The 16,369-nt window shown below is 38.5% G+C and overlaps 1 protein-coding gene across 4 annotated transcripts in view; it reads left to right on the forward strand.

Annotated features, from left to right (window-relative positions):
* Positions 1-16,369, forward strand: part of grik2 (glutamate receptor, ionotropic, kainate 2) — a 147,328-nt gene that overhangs the window by 111,325 nt on the left and 19,634 nt on the right. For 3 of the 4 annotated variants that reach the window (XM_088307889.1, XM_088307891.1, XM_088307890.1), the window contains 3 exons: positions 4,426-4,651; positions 14,962-15,212; positions 15,458-15,485. In XM_088307889.1, the coding sequence (XP_088164015.1) occupies positions 4,426-4,651; positions 14,962-15,212; positions 15,458-15,485 (505 nt within the window). The remainder of the gene's footprint in view (positions 1-4,425; positions 4,652-14,961; positions 15,213-15,457; positions 15,486-16,369) is intronic. The other variant, XM_088307892.1, reaches the window with a different exon arrangement.

Here is a 16,369-nt window from a genome sequence, read left to right on the forward strand (position 1 = left end):
ATGAAGTCAGCCAAATGCAGAGGGCAACTTCCCGTAATGCATTTATCAAGGTGTTACTCGCACTCAGTTATAATGATGGTTAGTGTGGTGGCAATACACACAAATTATATGCACAGACATCACGATTCACACCCAGGAAAAACATTTACAAAATACTTACTGTTTTGGTAATTACTGACTCGTGCTGGAAAATAGTATAATGGTGGCTAATTATGTAAATGTCTGCCTGGGATAGTCTCTGAAGCATAGAAGCGTTTCACTTGTCTCTCGAGTAGAACTCCCTGTGGACTTCCGCTACAAAAACACTGAATAATTTAATAGCAAACACCCACTGCTGAAGAGACTTGCTTGTTAGCTAATAAAATCACATCTTGTTAAAGGTTGTGCTGGATTTTTTTTTCATCTTGTGAGTATAATTGGGAGATGCCGGTTAATGTGTAAAACAGAATCCCTTCACCGGGCTATGTGTCCAAATTGCCGGTCTTTACGAATGCAGATAGTTTAGCGTGAGCCTCAAAATAAATGGAGCGATGGTTATTCAATAAGGAAAAACTCATGGAGATGGTGATCTTGATACTAGAGGGAGAAGAGTAACCAGAAAAGCGAATGAGTCAAAAAAAGAAATTCATTGATGGGCTGTTATTTTGGAATATATATATATATATATATATATATATGTATATATATATATATATATATATATATATTTATTTACTATATATATATATATATATATATATACACACGCACACATGCATGCACGCACACAGTAGGGAATATACTAATTAATGCGCATGAATTAATTTTTTTTAAATGTTTAATCAAACAGAGCTGCAAAGCTTGAGGCCTGCTTTGTTACATAATTAATTGTATTACTTACATATTAAACGCCTTTCATAATGATCCTATCCACTGATGACTTGTGAACTCATAGTTAACAGGATCTGTCAGGTGTATAGCTTCGTGTTACTTGTGTTACTTCAAGATCATGATCTTTTAAATATTATGTTGGCAGTCTTCAGAATAATACTTGCAGCAATAGTAATTAAAACACATTTTATTTGTTGATTTAAGTCATTAAGTTATTTTGTATACAACATTATAGAATAAATATGACAATAGCAACAAAGAGGTGCCCAGTACACATGGATGCACACACATACATACATATATACATAATGTATAAAATTTTGTATAGGAGTCACAATCAATTCATGGGTTCATGGGCCACAACACTAGCTACAGAAAATCAAGTATCAAAACAAATATAAAGCAACAAAACTGTGGCACAGACTACGACAATGAACGGAGGAGGACTGAACAAAAGCAAGGAACTAAATACAGACAAGTTGACAAGACAATGAGGAACACCTGGACAAGACTCAAAGGGTTAGAGGGAGCTTATTGGCTAACACAAGGGAGCGAGATGACAAGCGCAGGTGGACCCAATGACCAAACAAGATAGACATGGACACAAGAACACAAGCAAAAAAAAAAAAAAAAAACATGAAAAAAAAAGCCCAAATCAAAACCAACCTATACAGATCACGACACGTATAATTGCCAAAAACCTAAAAAAAAATATTACAGTTCACCTGTCTTAGGCTGGACTTCCAAATTGAGGAATTTCAAACTGAGTTGCTCTTTTTAAATCCCAATTTTATGAAGCTCTCTGAGCTTCTTTGAGAGGTTAGAGATTAACCAAGGTGATCAAAAATAGAAGTAAAAAAAAAAATAGCCCAGAAATTCAAGTAAATAACTATAAAGCGCTTGGATTTTTTTTCTAAAAGAAATAAGATGAGAAGAAAAATAAGAATAATTAGAATAGTTTAGCATTAAAGACAGTACTGGCTAATGAGTTTCTACACATTGGGTATTATGGTCTCAGAAACATAAATGATCGTATGGCCTATATAAAATAACAATAGGAAAAAACATGCAATGTTGCCATTGTGGAGAGAATTTTGAAGTCCCAGGTATATTCAGTCTCCAAATTAAAATAAAAAAATCATTGAATTAAAATGTAAATTTGAGAGTGTGTGCTCAAAGCAATTAATGGAGAACTGTAATTGTCTTTCTATTCATTTCCCAAGTTTATATCGTTTAAGTTTTTTTTTCACTTCATTTAAAATAACCACCTCATTGGGTATAAAAAATAGGTACATTTAAAAATTGTTTATCAGCACCATTTTCAGATTTGATCTGGATCTATTATAATCAACTCCTTTGCTGGTTGAGTATTTGAAGCGCAAATTTAACTGTATACTGCACTTCCCGGGCAGGAATGCTTTTCCGATTATAGCCATTTTGTTTAGTGTCTACTCTGTTTCCTAACCAGCGTCTGTACAACGGCGCCATGAGAGAAGGCTGCATAAAAGTAAACACTGTTGTTTGTGTAGACAAAAAACATGCACGATCTCCCTCCACTCTCTGGATTCTTTTGATGAAGGGCCTTTGAAAAATATGCAAAACACTTTGACAAGCAGCTAACAAAATCTTGACGACAAGGACCAGCATGTGCTGTTGCTCTCACATCAAGGCTACATAAACTCATATGCTGAATGCCCTAAACTACATTATGACTCTCATTGACTTCCCAAGGAAATGTGCTTATAATAAAAAAACTGCTGCTTTTACTGTATACAGATCAATTTTCTGAAAGAAGCAATTTTACACATACACTCACAAGTGCATGCTACTGTTGAATTCCGTCCTTTTTGCAGATTCTCATGAATACAGAAAATGAAATAAAGTATACAATGCCACGCTGTGTATGTCAGCGCCACAAGCAATACAGTTAAAAATTCAATAAGCGTATGTCCACTGGCAGCCGTTCTCAGCATGACGGGGGGCGCGTATGGGTCACGGGGGTCTGCACTTCGGGGGGAGGCTTGTGCAAACATTAATTTGCCGTATTTTTTTTCTTTTTTAATTGGGCAATTACTGTACACCCCTTATGTAAGCAGTTCCAACCGTGGCAAACGCCATTTTATCTACATTACTTCCACAATCAAATGCAGCATTTAGGTCATGTGGGCCGGATATCCAATCATCAATAATGTGATCACATGGCTTAGCGGGCAAACTAAATTTTTAGTGCAGCAGTTCATTATTTTAGACTGATACAAGTCGACTGTATCGAGACACTTTTAATACTGCAATATAATGAATACTGTGACATGTCTAATAATAATAATAAAAATGCGTTAATCGGGTGATATGAAAACGGCACATTTTTTCCCGTCCAGTTTCTAGTGGATCTTTTTCAATGCAATGCTCGTAAATGTGTGCATTAAATAAGTCACTTTTTGTGGCATATATATATATATAGCATTTAAGGCACATTTCACTTTCACTTAATATATGTATTGATTAGTGACAGGATTCTTTATTTCATCAGGAATATTTGAGCAATTATGCATTGAAATGGTCACACAGAAAGAGTAAGAGTATTTCAATTAAATTTGTCTGAACTCGGAATCACTTTTATTATGTAGAATAAAAATGTATTTTTGGAGCGTTGTTGTTATCTTTATCTGTCCTTTTCCAACATTGCAAATCAGTTGCGGTGTTTGGGTATACATACGTGAAGATGCACCTCTGCTGTCTGCCTGGAGTTATCTATCTGTCCATGTATTCATCGCCACTGCTTTCTTCTTATCAGCAGTCAGAAGCTTGCATGCTCAATCGCGTGATTTGTCAAGGGTGACTCCAAAAGATTCTGATAGGCACTCCACAAATCACCCAGTTGATCTAAAATATCGACCAGCCACAAAAAGTCATTACACACAATAATGGCGGGCGGGACCTTGAAGATGTGACTTAATTGGGTTTCAAATGGCTTCAAAACTGCCTTCAATTCTGCTTCTCAAGAAAGTAACATTCCCTTGTATTCATTCTGTGGGATAGCTGGTATGCAATTTGAAGCACACTGCTTATGCCCGTGATGGTGCTGCTCCTAACTGCAAATGACAGGTGCAGAGCAAAATACTTGAAATACAGTATGAGTGATCTACATATTCTATGGTATGTGGGCTGACTTATATCGCTTTTCTGCCTTCAAGGTACTCAAAGCGCTTTTATCCTGTCACCTCATTCACCAACCACCGATAATGACCCAGCATCAGAAGTAATTAGTATCAATATCTTGCTGAAGTCTAGTTGGGCTGCTTGCTGTTAAGAGCCTGCGCCACACAAGACTGACGTGCATTATAACATATTGTATGTACAGACTGTTTTCATGACCATTAAGGTATTAATGCGAAATACGACAAAAAGAAATGATGTGGTTCTCCTGCTGTATGTGGAGAGACAAATGGTGTTTATTGCCACAAAAGTTACCAAATATGGTACACTGCCCTATAAAAACGACAATGAAATGTTTTGGGCAATTCATTTTCACAACGTAATTGTGTCTCCTCACAGAAAACCAAGATCTCCACTTATGATAAAATGTGGGAATTCATGAGCAGTCGGCGGCATTCTGTGATGGTGAAGAATGTTGAAGAGGGCATTCACAGAGTACTCACCTCGGATTACGCTTTCCTCATGGAGTCGACGAGCATCGACTTTGCCACACAACGCAACTGCAACCTCACGCAGATTGGAGGCCTAATTGACTCACAAGCCTATGGAGTTGGGACTCCAATGGGTATGTATGTTGCATTGCTGACTAAAAACGTTAAACTATATTTAAAGTTATTGTATTTTATGCATATTAGCTGTAGTTTTCTGTTTTGCACTGAATACAGTGTATTGTTGAATACAAGAAAAATGGTACTGACTTATAATTTGAATGATTTACAATTGTGTACACAGTGTGCAATCACATGTTGGTGAATTCCATTCCTTCTCTATGGCTGTCAAAAATGAAAATTTGGTGCCATATAAAATAAAGAAAGACGCTGGCACCCAGCGGTGAAGCGGTTTCTCAAGCTCAATGACTTAGAAACCGATTTTAGTGCCATCTCAATAGCAGTCACGGGTGTAAAGTGTCGTTCGGATAAACTACATCAATTTAAAGAGAATTCAATAAGAACAACCTAATCTATAATGAAACGTACACTTCTCAGACTGTAGCTCCTTATAGCCAAACTGTGATATGCAACACGAAGAGATGCCAGCAAAAGGAAGTACTGCTTGTGTAAATAAGAGCGAGGCAACCAGGCAGCGAGACTGTTCCATCTTTTGTCTAATGGAAATATGAGGAAAAGATGACATGCCACAATCAGCCTCCGAGAATGAGGTACTACATCTGTTTCGAGCCGTGGACGCTTTATTTAAACCAATAAAAGTTGGTGCAGAAATAAAGGGAGGAGATAAAACATTTGACTGTTAGATGCCGCCAACATTATTTGCCTCCCAGGTTTGCGGCAGTGTTTGTTGTTGTTGTTTACATTCTCTTCGGGGCTAATGCTAATATTAGCAAAACACAATGGGAGCTCCACGACAGCAGTTACTCCCTACAATCCAAGCGCCTGGAGGCATTTACAACGATGCAGGTGGTTCACCTGCATATCTCTGTACTACTGGACCCAGCCTACCAATCTATGAGAAACAGTCCAACCCCACTGTCAAGAGTGTCACAGTATGGCCTCCACTATCCCTATCCCAAGACCTCCACGGTTTCAGGTCTGAATGACTATTGACGAGTGGCTCTCACTCGGATAGTCATGAACTGCTTTGAGAAGCTGATGATGGCACAGATCTAAAACTCCATGGATGTCACCGTGGAGCCTGAGCAGAATGCCTACAGGAAGAACCGCTCTTCTAATGATGCCATCTCATCACTATGCCACACAGCCCACACTAACCGGGAAAAAAATTACTCCTATGTCGGCCTGCTCTTCTCGGATTTCTTCAGATCCTGTTGCAAAGTTGAACATTCTTTGACCAAGGCTTGCCACTGTCAATGATCGGCAAGCTTTTAGTTTGCAACAAAAGCACAAACCTCTCAACTGCTGTTGTGTGACACGCAGTTGCAGTCCAGCTCAGCAATGCTGGTGGCAGGCAACATTTCTTGAAAGGCAATTCATTTTGCAAAGAGCCGAGGGCCAAGCCAACATGTTATAGGCAATCGGTTTCCACGTGAATTTCTGGTAAACTCGTCTAATTCGGGTTTAGAGTGTAATTGTATCGCAGCTCTTTTACCGTGTTTCAGTGTTCCTCTCAAATGTTACCCTGTAAATCTGCTTCATGGTCAGATGATGCTTCTTTAATACCCGGCCTGTTGTAGACATGCTGATGGACTTGACATTTTGGAATATGGCTTTGTCTTGAAGGATTGCATCACGGATCTACCTCAACGTGATAGCATTACTTGCAACCACCGTGTTAGAAATCTTTTGTTCTTGTCCTTCATTGAGAAGGTTTCCTCTGCCATCCATGCGTGAGTGTTGTCCAATCTTTGACAAAGAAGTCAAAGGGCAACACTGTATGGCAATTTGGAATGTATGCCATATGTATTTGTTACAGAATGAGTTACCAATATAAGTGTAAATAGTTTTACTTACAATTGTAATGCATCACTGCACGGTGACAGGAATACTCCTCTAAACACAATTAAACACAATTCTGCAAGTGATTTGAGTAAACCATTGACTACATACCTTTTAGTTTTTCCTGCGAAAGGTTTGGATGATGGAGGAGATTGTAGAGCGAAGCACATTAGGCTGGACTCCGCGACCTGCCTCTGTCATTGTTAGGCGATATTTGCCCACATGGTCTATAATTGGGGCCCGAATTTCATCCGGAACAGCATGGTGTCTTTGTGCTCCTCGGCCTCTTCCCCTTATTCCATCACCACATGTCCTCACTTCTCCTCTTCTCCTTCTTCCCCCTCCTTCTCTTCCACTTGCACCGGCTGGAAATCATCCTTGTTCATTTACTTGGTGAGGTACCATATAGTTCATACAACAAATAGTAACTGCCCTGGCCAACCTCTATACTGTGTATATATTTTTGGCAGCATTCACGATCATAGACAGCACTTGTCAACTAACCATAAATAAATGGATTCCTCATCTGAGATGTGGGGAAACTCCTCCTTCATTCGTCAAGTTCTAATATCACCTCTCAATTATTCTCATGAATTTATCAAATGTCCTGAAGAATCTATATATGGTCTTTATGGTATTACGTTCTTGACTAATTTGGAGAGTTGACGTGTTTTGGAGCGAACAATTGTTCGACTGGTAATCAACTAAAAGCTTAGATCAGCAAGATCTATTTATTTGGAAAATGCTAAATGTGGTCTGGTTGTGCTAAAAGTAGGCTACTTGTACATAATTTGCAAAGATTAGAATTAGAATTAGAATTAGAAATCCCTTTAATGTCATTGTACTCAAGAGTGCAACGAGATTAGAGAGCTCCCCTCTCCAGTGCAATGCAACAATAATACAGACAAATATATAAATTAGATAAATAAGAGAGTGCAATGGAAAATAATACTGAATAGGGTATATAAAAACACATCACGATGCACTGAGGCACTTGAGACATTTTCTAAGCCATTTGTAATTTGATGAAATCACTGAGAAATCACATTCTGTTGTGAAAAACTGCAATGTGGTTTGGGGATTTGTCCACGTTGAGAATGTCATTTCTGCTTCAATAAATGAGCCAAACCAATTGGAGAAATATAGTTAAATAACTGGACGATTTTGTTGAATTTTTATGACACAATACTTTTTTTTAAATCTTGTGCAGAAATACATCCCAAAAAATTCAAACTAATACTGAAATAAATAAAAATTAAAGGAGAACAAAGCACTTTTGGAAAAGAAAAGAAATAAAACTAATAAAAGCTAACAAACATGCTCTGCAGACTAATAAAACTTAAATACATTTATAAAAAAAAACACAACAACCAGCAACAAATTCCCCACAAAATGGACTGGGACGTGTTTACCTTTTCTTTAAACACCACTCAACCTTTTTGGGAACTCAGGACACCAACTGGTGAAGCTTGATAGGTGAAATGCTTTCCTATTCTGGCTTGATATATACTTTTTTTCAAAGGTAGTATTCTTCATAGGAGGTTTTTGAGCTGTGCTTTGTCTGGTCCCTCATCTAGGACCTTTTTGACCAGGGTGACCCTGCCTGGGGCATACAGCCACAGAAATACATAGCTCCTAGGATCAAACCATCCACCGGGATAAGGGGATGGCTCATTGTCCAAAGTCCCTTTTAAACCTCAAATCAAATCGCTTCAAGCTTGCCTGCCTTGCCAAGAATTCAAAAATAAAGTGACACATAGTTGAGTCGTCACTTGGTAAAATACATTTAAATTTCTATCCAACCAAAATCAGACATGTCCCGCCTCCTCTTGAGATTAACCCAATATTTTTTTCATTTTTCTGTGTAAAAGTAAGCTAATTCACTGGAGCTATGGATTGCCAAGAATCGTTACTCAGAAATGTTATTTTCAGGTTATTTTCTGTACAAAAACAAACCGTTGTGATCTATTCGATTCATAATTTAGACATCTATATTATGACAACTGTGATACAATATTTGTTTAGTATGTAGTATTAGTCCATCACATGAATTGCAGCATATGGTAAACATGATTATCCGGAGATTAACAAATGAAAATGTCCATTTCTCCAGTTATAGCACGATTACACAACTTGAAAATATTGTTTTTCTTTTGAAACTATGCCCAAAGGACAACACTTTGAAGTAATTTAGTCACTTTTATCATTTTATTGTGGCTATACCTCTCTGGTGGTTTGCTTCAGTGTAAAGATGCATTTAATGCTGAATAAGTTGAAAGCTCGCCCACATTTTCCAAATAGCCCGCCCAACACTGCCTGTGTTTATATATAGAAAAAATAAGTCAGTTGGAAATAACACAATATAAAATTAAGTTGCAGTTTTTTTTTAGCCTATTAATATTACTGCAAAAGAGAACTGATGCGAGTGAGTGGAAAGGTGAGCAAAGTGAATGAAGGCTTGCAAACAGTTTCTATGTGGGCCAGCGTGTGGGATGTGGAAAGGAAAGGTGCAAGCATTAATACTCCCTGGTGGCTCGTTCACATGCAGAAAGAACAAGGTATTTAAATTGCTAATCCTACCCTTTTAGTTGCATTTACCATCTGTAGACTGTGTTCCCATATAGTCTGGCCATTTAGCATGTATCTCATTGACTTGAACAGCGTTGGTGTCAAACTGCATTAGAACCTGGGCCTTGCTCGAGTCACAGCTGCCAATCCCCATGACAACTTGCTCAGTTGTATAATGGGTACACTTTTACCTTCCTGATGTGTACTTCCTGCATTTTTAACCACCTAATGTGTTTGTTAATGCATACAATGACAAATGCATGATTAGATATTTGCTACAACATAATTGAAGCATTTTTTTAAGGTGAATGGGAGTATCATTTTTAATGATACCCGGCCATCGTGTCGAAGTATCCTTGAGCAAAATATGAACCCCCAGTTCCTGCCGGTGGTATGTCATCAGTAGGGAGATGAGGTAATAGTGTGACACGCTTTGAGTACCTTGGATAGAAAAGCACTATACAGACATTTACCATATTAATTGCATATGTAGCTTCTCAGAGTAGACAATATCAGACAATTTCGATTCTACGCCAATTACTTTTTTGACAATTTTTCATCACTTTGTGTGATTTTTTTTTTCACCCCAAATAAGCACATGGCACTAAATGATCATTTAACTATTAAAAAGAATAATATTTAGCAAAGATTTCAAATTTTAAATTTACAAATTAAGATTGATTTATACATAGTTGTCACACAGCCTGCAAATAGTAAGTTATGCTAGCAATCATAGACATAACAAATGCACTTTTTTTCATAAATTAATTAACATGCATTTGAAAATTCTACCTGATGCCCTAACTCTGCTGTGAAAATGTGAGCGTTCCAACCGGCCAACAGTGTATTTCTGAACGCACTCATAGTACAGAAACTTGATGAGTACAGTCCATACCAATTTGATACTTGTGAGTGTATCGATACATCAATGCCACGTTTGCAACTGTTAAGAAGTTTCCGATAAGGCATTTACCAACCTGGGGCAGTTCTATTCTTCTAAGACAACCAGAACAGCCCAGTTGCGATCCATTCAGTGCGCTGAAAATGAAATGACCTGGACTAATCAGGGTATTCACGAGCATCGATACCATGAAATCGATACATCCTTCACTATCTCAGAATCGTAGCTATCATTCAACTTTTCCCATCCAGAGTGGAAAGCAACGCTAACATCTTTTAATTTATCCGCATGAACACTATCACTGTTTTCAGGCTCTTGCATACAAGAAAATTCATTTTGGATGCTCTTCACAATTTCTATCGGACAAAAAAAAATCTTTTTACATACGAAATAAGGCATTTTGCAATGCTTTGAAGGCATTGTATGTTTTGTTTTAATATTTCAATTTTCCTCATCATGAAATGATATCTCCATTGTTTCATAATTCATGGCCAGAAAAGTAAAATAAAACACTCAACAGGATGTAATTGATGATGTACAATACCGCATCGTAGTTGCTGATGGTGTAGTGGTTGACTCGCCTGACTTCAGTTCCCGCTCAGTGACGTCTGGAATAGTCTCCCTCTACAGGATAAACGGTGTTAAAGATGACACATGACAGAGTATACCACATGATGCTCCAGTTTTCTCCCACACTTTCCATATAGTGTAATGCGAATTAGCTGGAATTAGAACACAGACTAAAAAACATAAACAATAGACATGGTTCATTGATGACTATAATTTGTCCGTAGGTGTGATTGTGAATGGTTGTTTGTCGATTTGTGCCAGAAGAGAATGGTTCTTGTCTACGTACACCTCCTATTGATCCCCTCAAAGGAACTTCTTCAGTTTGTCCATCAGCCTGAGCTGCTCTCTGGACTCAAATGCCTTGCCCCTGGCTCAATATTAAAAGTGTAACATTTTCTTATAGAGACGGGAAGAGGTTGCCCGCCTCAAGAGAAAATACCAAAAGAGCACAGAGCATTGATTCTACTCTGAAATTTCACATTTGTATAATTTTCACTTTGAATCGAGAGGCCAGGCTTACATGGGGCTCGCAGACTGCCTGTTGCCCATACCTGCTATATGAAATCTCCTTTGGAAGATTGGCTTCAGAATATCCAGAGTTATGCACGTGGCTCATATTACCAGGTTTTACAAATAAAGTTGTTTTAGCTCATTACACTGATTATTACGTTTGATTGGAGAAAGATGTCTATCCGAAAACTAATTGGACAGTGTTTTTGTTGTGTCCTCAGCCAAAAGTGAACTGGGGAAAGAGTGGCTGCTGGGAAGTGGCTTTAAGGCCATTTTGGTCTTCTAAGAAACTTGGCCTGCTTTTGAGATGGCACACACACACACACCCCCACACAAGGCAACAGGTTTTTTTTACTGAAAACCTGCTGATCACATTTAATATTGCTCTGCAGCAGAAGTTGGCAATCTTGTGAGCAAGTATAGTGAGAAGAGAGATAAGAAAGATGAATGATGGCTTTTTGTGGAGAAATGTCTTCGAACTTTGTTCAGCGATATGTGTGGTTGTTGCAACCAGGAGTAGCAGGATTATTTATTGCATGTGTTTTTTAATGATATTATTTCCACAGCTGAAACTATGTTCTGGTGTGCAGCGTATTTATTTCACACTTGCTTTGACAATCTAAATTGTAATTTTGTACCCTGCTGGAGTGAACTGAACTCATGCAAATTGTTTCCTTCTCTGTTTTTTTTCTTTTGAGGATCTGTCAATAATACTGCAAAAGCAATTCATGAAGTGAATGATGAACTATGGTATTTGGATTTTCAGGAGTATCGTAATTAGATTGTGCCTTAAAGTCAGCTATGCAAATGTGGGTTGCATCTCAGTCAATAAGAAGTCTAGTACTGTGCATCAAAGATTGTGACTGTTTGACACATTATGCATGTTTATCATATCCATGATATTGCAGCTGAGGTTTTTCCATTTGTTTGCATTTGACAGACCTGGCACGGTGTCATGGCTGGCTGTTATTTGGCAATGCCAGTGTTTTTTTCTCTCAAACATTGCCCAACTGCACTCCTTAAAGGACATTATCTCATTCGCTTCAAAAAGTACATTCATTTTACCTGAGCTGACTTAAGGAAGACGGCATTGAATAAAAAGGCCATGATTGCAATTCATATTTGCCATCACTCTGTTCATGTTAAAATAAGAGCCAGAAAGCCGAGACCCATCGGGAGAGATGAATCACAGATGAAACTCTATGAAGAATAGATGAATAAATGCAACCTAATGTCACTAAGCTGACTATAATTACAGTTCTTGAGTGCTGCTACAAAGCAATTGTAGTCCATACAATTTCGATACACACTTCATAATTGTTGTTCAAGCGAATCAGGTTTTGTTCCCTGATCTCCAGGGGGAGCTTACTTTAAACCGGAGGTGTCAAACATAAGGCCAGAACTGGCCCATCAGGTGGTCCATGCCTGTAATGTCACCACCTCAACACTCTCTCTCTCTCTCTCCCTCTATATATATATATATATATATATATATATATATATATATTTATATAAATAATAGAAGCCTTGTTGTTCACGAGAAAAAAATGACATGCTGCCAGGTTGGCTGAGTTGCTGGTGGATTGGTTGGCCCTGTGGCAAGAACTCAGTGGATGATGCACCTCACAACAAAGACGGAGTCAACATGATTTTGGAATAGGACTTTGACTGATTGGCTTTCTTCTGCCTTTGCAATGTCAGACTCCTTCTATGAAGTCCGTCGTATTTGGTCTGCAGGTGATATACTCGTAGATCCACCAGTGACAACTCTCCCTAGCAAGTCCAGTCTCATTAATCTCATCGTCTGCTCTCCGCTTGATGACCGAAAATAGAGGATTTTTATTTAAAAGCATGCAGAACACAGTTCAATGGCTACAGAGAGCTGAGGTCACACCTACTGCATATGCTCCAGGGCAATTAAATTGAACGGGTTTGAAATACATCTTGTAACACCAGTCCTGGAACCTTTCTGGCACACCTTATATACAGTGTACACTGCACTCCATGACAAGAAAGTGTCTGGTGGGATTTTTCTTTTTTTTTACCACAAGTCTTGTCCAGCATTATTTAATTGGGCATTCCAACGGGCATTTGGTTTTGATCATCAGACTGAGAAAGAGATCTTTATTTCTATTGCTGCTGTATGTTTAGATATAGAAGGGCCAAGACTTGCAGGACACAACCAAAGAAGAAAAAGCAGAGCAGGGGGATTGATCTACTCTCAGAAAGTGCACACAGAGAGAAGAAAACATTTCAAGGTGCGGTTTCCCTCATTAACAAGGAGTTGAAATTGAAATCATTTTGATACAACAGCTATGACATATTGTGATATTCTATAATTGGTTTGTTTAAGGGTTAAAAAATATTTTGATAATAATCTGTGAGTAGTTATGAGTAGATGACGGGGGGAAAAAAACATGCTTTTTCCCAGCTCAGCCAGTGGCCAGCACCAAAAGTAAATTGTTTTGCCGAATTTAGAAATTGATTGCGCATTACCCCTGTTGCAGTCATGTTGCTCTTTGGGTTAGAAAGTGTTCTGGTGGCGCAGGAATTATTATTGATGAAGGATTTTATGAGTCTTGCAAGACAGGGGAATTCATAGTCAGTTGTTGTGGTTGATTTGTCTAGCTCTATTTTTGTGAAGATGGACGGACAGATGGATTAAATCTAATCTATGTAGAAAGACTAAAAAGTGGGTTAAAAAAGGTCACCATTGGTTTGCTCAGACCATGACATTTTCCTAAATGTGGTTTGGGAGATTTCCTTATGGTCCGATGAACACAAGGTTGGCGCAAGTCGAACACTAGTCATCAAAAAAAGGAAATCATATTTGCAGTGAGGCGTGGTCGTGGCAGCAACATCATGGGGATGGAATTTTGAACAATTCGAAGTTGCAGTAAATATTTGTATTGCGTTGCATAGGATTCTGAGAGGAAGAAAGAAACATGGCAGGAAACGCCTAGAAGATGTGAAATGTATTTGGGATTAATGGTGACAGGTGTGCACTGAGCACATTACCTCAGTTGTATTGTTTTACTTACTTTTGGAGAGGTAATGTAGAGGTTCACTAAAGCAAAACCACAATGCACCACGTCAAACTATCGATGCAACAAAGTGCACGTTAAAAGAATCACAAATAGGAGGCATTTTCTATTGGACAGTCAACTTAATTATTATTTATTTGTTTCAAAGTTGGGAGCTGGCTCTTGCATAACTGGTACCCTCAACGGAATACAAATATTTTCTCCCAAGAAGCAAACAAAGCAGTAACAGAAAATGCATGTATACAATCTTAGATATACATTTCGACAAGAAAAACTATTACTTCTCACGCACCAACACTTTGCCAGTCATATAAAAAGTTGCATAGATTTTATTGTCGAAACAAAATGGCCCCATTGTTCTTGTATGCGACCTAAAAGATATCTCAACTCGAGAAGATAGTCAGAGTTGACCGTTTTGCCTTCCTGTTTAATCACAGCAATTTTTTGGTGGGTCTTGTATATCAGTGTTTTTGTGTGGCTGTAAGATCTGATTCAAAAAGTGAAGTAGACGATTTGTGGCTAGGTGAGGGAAATAATTTTAGACTCTATGGTGAAATTTATATATAGAAGTATTCATCGCAGAGATAGCATCCACAGTCATCTATACCAAAGATATTTTACTTCTGTTTTCAATCTTGCTGTCATAGCAGCTGTCCTTATTTTCTCTAATGATAATAAGTTCTTATCATTTTTGGAAATGCGCAGCTTGGAAAGAAGGATTGAAGAGATTGCACACCTGTATATGCGAGTCAATTTGTCTTGCAAGTTTGCATCTGCCTCCCGCACTCAGGTTTGAGAAGGAGCTATGATTGATATGCTGCGATTCGGTCAATGTGTGTTCACAGTCTGAGCTCATCTTCTGGTTCTTCAGGCTCGCCATACAGAGACAAGATCACGATTGCCATCCTGCAGCTTCAGGAGGAAGGCAAGCTGCACATGATGAAGGAGAAGTGGTGGCGAGGAAACGGCTGCCCGGAAGAGGAAAGTAAGGAGGCCAGTGCCCTCGGGGTGCAGAACATTGGCGGAATCTTCATCGTTTTAGCTGCTGGACTTGTCCTCTCCGTGTTCGTGGCTGTAGGAGAGTTTCTTTACAAGTCCAAACAAAGCGCTGAACTCGAAAAGGTAGGAACATTTGTTGTTTCAAAACAATATGCGCAACATTTCTCACCAAGTGTGCCTTGAATGAGTTTCATGGCAGAACTATCTATAGATGTAAACGAAATGAAATGAAAAAATATGGTAATGCTAATGACACTAATTTGCAAAATTCATTGCACATGACCATCTGTTGTTTTTCACATTTTCATAGCAGTGCTCTATAATATGCAGGAAGATAAGGGTTGGTTTCTTTGCATTTATTCACTTAGGCCCAATGGCGACAACGAGATAAGAAACGTGAGGAATTCTGCTGTCACCATGGATCCAAGCTAGACTTTAACCACCATCACAAATGACCTCAAGATACACTCAAGAAACTGACAAAATCTAAAACTGCCGCAAATTGATTGTCACAAGTTCGATAACATAGTACACATATGCAAGTCCCAATTTCAGTGGAGTTGCGACATTTTGTAAATAGTAAATAAAAACAAAACACAATGATTTGCAACACTTCTATATTCAGTTGAATACACAACAAAGACATGATGTTTAATCTTCAAACATTTTCCGCCAATACTTATTTTGAATTTGATGCCTGCAGCAGGGACTGAGGCATGTTTACCACTGGGTTACATCATCTGTTCTGTTGTTAAAAGGAACTCAATAAGCTTTTGCAAAGTGAGGACAGCAATTGTTGAAGAATTGTAGCTGGAAATATTTCCCATTGTTGCAAGCATGCATAACTTGAGCTGCGCGCACTTTTCACTTCATAATATGCATCACATTTTCAATGGGATAAAGGTCTGGACTGCTGGCAGGCCAGTCGAGTACTTGCGCTCTTTTACTACGAAGCCATGCTTGTTGACATGTGCAGAATGGCAATCTCTTGTTGAAATAAGCAGGAGGCTCCAACACAACCACACACTATCACAGATGCTGGTTTTTGCACTTGGCGCTGAAAAAAATCTGTCTTTTTCTTTTTGTTATTGATCCATGGGACATAACATCCACGATTCCCCAAATCAATTTGAAATGTAGACTCAACTGAGCCCAGCACACTTTTCCACTTCGCTTCAGTCCATCTCAGATGAGCTTGAGCCTGGATTGCCGGTGGCATTTCTGGGGGTTGCGGATATGCTGCTTTTTTGCTTTGCATGGTTGAGTTGAGTTTGAATGTA

The sequence above is a fragment of the Idiotropiscis lumnitzeri genome, chromosome 10 (genome assembly GCF_059441095.1).
Source record: "Idiotropiscis lumnitzeri isolate Australia: NSW breed Sydney's pygmy pipehorse chromosome 10, RoL_Ilum_1.0, whole genome shotgun sequence".
In the NCBI taxonomy this organism is placed as follows: domain Eukaryota; kingdom Metazoa; phylum Chordata; class Actinopteri; order Syngnathiformes; family Syngnathidae; genus Idiotropiscis; species Idiotropiscis lumnitzeri.